General features: G+C 40.6%; 1 protein-coding gene across 1 annotated transcript; it reads right to left on the bottom strand.

The window, feature by feature from the left end:
* Window positions 1-525: 525 nt before the first annotated feature.
* On the bottom strand, window positions 526-1,171 carry LOC122617704 (cell death protein rpr). The gene has a single exon (XM_043793657.1). The coding sequence runs from the start codon at window positions 977-979 to the stop codon at window positions 782-784; it is 198 nt and encodes a 65-aa protein (XP_043649592.1). The 5' UTR covers window positions 980-1,171; the 3' UTR covers window positions 526-781.
* Between the last annotated feature and the right edge of the window lie 2,512 nt (window positions 1,172-3,683).

Here is a 3,683-nt window from a genome sequence, read left to right as displayed (position 1 = left end):
CCGACTCTTAACCAAACAAAAATGGAAGAGGGAAGAGAGTACCCAGTCATCGGATAATTGATCTTTAAATTGAAATGCTTTCTTCTGGAATGTTCCTTACTACCGCCGGTTATTGAAAGGCTTTCTTCTAGAAAGTTCATTTTTGCCGTCGGAGAAATGAAATAAAATATGTGCTTATTCCCAGCTCATTTTTCGCGTCATCGACTTAAGCTTACTTCGCTTCTTGCAGATAATCTAAAGAATGGATTGCCACCAGTAAATGAAATATCAAATGTTTTTAATTTTCGTTTTTGTTTTATTGACTTTTTGTTTAGCAAAAAATTGATGCAATTTTTAGCCAACTTCGACTCATTTTCGTTTTTTCCTGGGTTTTGTTCTTTAAAAAAACTTAGAAAAACTCGTCTTACAAAAGAGCTTACAAACTATTACAGTAGTAATTCATTTAAATAGGATTTAAGAGTAAATTATTTCTAAAGAAGTTGTTTTTTGTCATTAAAAAATGTTTGTAAAAAATTGGGGTCTTCATAAAAAATGTTTTTCTTTTCTTCAAAATTTTCCTCCGATTTTTCGTAGAAACAAAACCATTATCACAATCGCTTTGATGAGTAAACTAAAAGTGGGTGGGTGTTGTGGCTGTGTATCCTTGACTGCTGTTGAAATCGAGTGCCGTCGGCTGATGAGTGGTGAGTGTTTTTTGGGTTGGCTCATGCTTATTTCCTTTGTACTCTGGATTTTGGACTGGACTATTGGTTCTCCCCGTAGTTGTTAGTAACTCGAAAGTTTACTGTGATGGCTTGCGGTATTTGCCGCACTTTCTGCCGGTCTTCGGATGACATGGACTGTACTGGCGCAGCGTTTGCAGGACAACGGTGGCCAGGAATCGCCACTGCGACTCCCGCATGCGGAGGATCTGCTGCTCCTTCTGCTCCGCCTCCCGCAGCAGGGTCGCCTGGTCGGGAATGTAGAATGCCACTGCCATTGTGGGTTTATCTTTCTTCTCGTTCGGAATTACACAACTGGGAGTGAGTGAGTGACTCAATGACTTTCTCTTCGGCACAATGAATATTTATCAAGTTAGTTCTTTGTTGCTGGCGCACACACTTTGCTTTCGTATTTCGTATTTCGAGTTCGTTCACTTGCTTCTGGTTTTTCTCTTGTTCAATGTTATTTCTGAGCTGCGTTCGCTGCGGTGGCTGCTTTTCAACTGAATATGTTGAGTACTGCTCCGAGGCTATTTATACCTGGTGCTCTCCCGCCGCCTTGTTCTCTGTTTTTCTGGTGGTGGCTGCTCTTTTTGGCCTTCCAAAGCAGAAGAGCGACTCTCTGGCTGGGGTTTTTTTGTTTTGGTATTTCTGTTGACATCGCCTCATTCGCAGCTCTCAAAAAAAAAGTACTATATTTCTTCGTGGGCGGGGTGGGGGCGTGGGCGGGGCCACCTTGCGCCTGTTGCCAAGCGTGTTTTTTTTGTGAGATTGTGTTGTTGTTGCCAGGTTGTTGGCAGCGCCTTTGTTGTAACTGTGTGCGGCGAGAAGTACAGTTAGCATATTAATTGTATTAAATCGTCGGAGCATGACACTCGTTTTCACCAAGGAGTTCGACGGAGAAAGACATATGAGACTTGCCTTAGGACTAGGGCGCGAAATACCCTCTTAATTAACCATCCACAGAGGAGGTACTGATTAGTGAATTTTAACCAAACCAAGCAGGATACCTGATAAGCACAAGGTACAACTATCCAGAAGGTCTCATAATAATATCAGTAGAATCAACCGAGTTACTCGAGACTCACTTACTATTTCTTAAATATTAAATATACATGTCAGTCAGGAAAATAGCCTCTCAGTTATGAAATTCTATAAACTTTTCTAGGGCGCCAAAAATGTAATAAAATATAATTCTTGGATTGCAATTTGATTATGTGTGTTCAAATCAAGAAAGGGGGAAAGTAGACAATATAATTTGTTTATGTTTAACTACTTATTGATGATAATATAAAATATATAGAAGTTCAAGCTATTTATTTAAACTGAACAGCTTCCTGTAAGGGTATCACAGAAAGCTGTTCGTGTGGGAGGCAGGTTCACTTGAAATATGGGCAAGTGGGCAAAGAAGAGCTCCCATTTCTTCAATTATTCTCTTTTTCATGGACAAGCCCACCTGCCATATCTAGATAGATTTCTCTTTATCAGCACATCGCGCTCTACAAGTGTTTACACAATCATCCGAAGCTTCCGACTAAGAATTATGACAATCTCATAAATTAAAGGTATACTGTACATGCCATATACAGTATATTGACAACAATGGGCTCGTCCCATCGTTTTTTATATTTCGTGTGCAATTTTTATTTTCATTAGAGCGGAACAATTCGGATATGATATGATACGATATGAATGTTTTCGGTGGAAATCATACACGAAAATTTCCCGCGGATTAACGTATTATTAATTGCCTTTCTGATGGATATGGTATCCGAACAATGTATTCTTTCTACATATAGGAAGTTAATTGTAATTATCTTTAAAAATGTATATGTCGCATTATTATATATCGGTATGATGTTTCATAGGACTTTGCTGTCTGGCTGTTGTTTACAGTTTAAGTCTATATTGTAACTTTCTTTTTAATGGCGTAAATAATAATTAGAAGTGTCATTTGGTTTTTAAATTCATTTCATATTTATGTGTAAGGGAAAATGAGGTCTTGCAATTCCACCTTCATAGTTCCAAAACCTTTTACCCCACCCAGAGTCCCGGACTGAGTTGCTAGTTCCATTCAAACTCCACCCACAAAGCCGTAATGCCATACTCCGTACCCACACAGGCAAACAAATAGCCGAATCTTACGGCGTGCGTCTCAAGTGTTTCCACTGCGATAGAGCATAGCCAGCACTTTGGGGGATGTTCTGCGTCATCGTCTATAGCGACCACCTCTCCAGCTGCGATGTCTAGGTCTATTGTTGAAGGAACTACTCTACTTTCCTCTGGCGGGCGTTCTCGTGCTCGTTCTCTTTCCCTCAATGCGCCGTCCCGGTCGCACAGCAGAAACATTCGGCTTTATAGTTCTTTTTTCATGGGTCTTTTCTTTCCGGGTTCGCGTCAACACATACATATATTTATAAATCCGGGACAGTGAGGCGTGGCTTGCGTTCTAACAGCGTTTTATGCTCCAGCGGGCAAAAAGAGGAAGCCGAAAAATGGGCACTTCCCTCTCGTTCGCACGTTTTGGGGGACCAATGTGGTTCAAGTTGGAAATTTATGTTTTGGGTCCGCTTTCGTTTTCTGGGGCGGAGTTTAGCTTGGGACCTTTTTTTCTGTAGCTGAATCATTGCCAAGCAGGGTGGAGCCTGAAAGGGCCTTAAGTCAACCGAAACATGGCCAACGTTATCCCTTAAATGTGTGTCCTTCGCCGTAACCTGCGGCAATTTGCGCATTAGGTATAATTGCGGCTCTCGAATGTCAATTAGTTCGATGATTATCCTCTCAAGACCTTTAACACAGACTTCATTCAGTTTTTCTTTCCTTGAGAGATAGTGATCTAAATTTCTAATTGCCCAATGAGGCGATACTTTTCAGCTCCCAGATAGTTATCTGGCTTTTTGTATACTTGTGATTTCTTAAAGGATTGGGGTAATGCGGGTAATTATTGTCATTTTTATTCAAATCATTCAGTGCTCGGTTGGG

This window comes from Drosophila teissieri, chromosome 3L (genome assembly GCF_016746235.2).
Source record: "Drosophila teissieri strain GT53w chromosome 3L, Prin_Dtei_1.1, whole genome shotgun sequence".
Classification (NCBI taxonomy): domain Eukaryota; kingdom Metazoa; phylum Arthropoda; class Insecta; order Diptera; family Drosophilidae; genus Drosophila; species Drosophila teissieri.
This window is presented reverse-complemented; position numbering and strand designations above follow the sequence as displayed.

Bases quoted from the DNA above. Each gene is read 5' to 3' on its own strand.
- LOC122617704 (XM_043793657.1), bottom strand. From the start codon at position 979: ATGGCAGTGGCATTCTACATTCCCGACCAGGCGACCCTGCTGCGGGAG.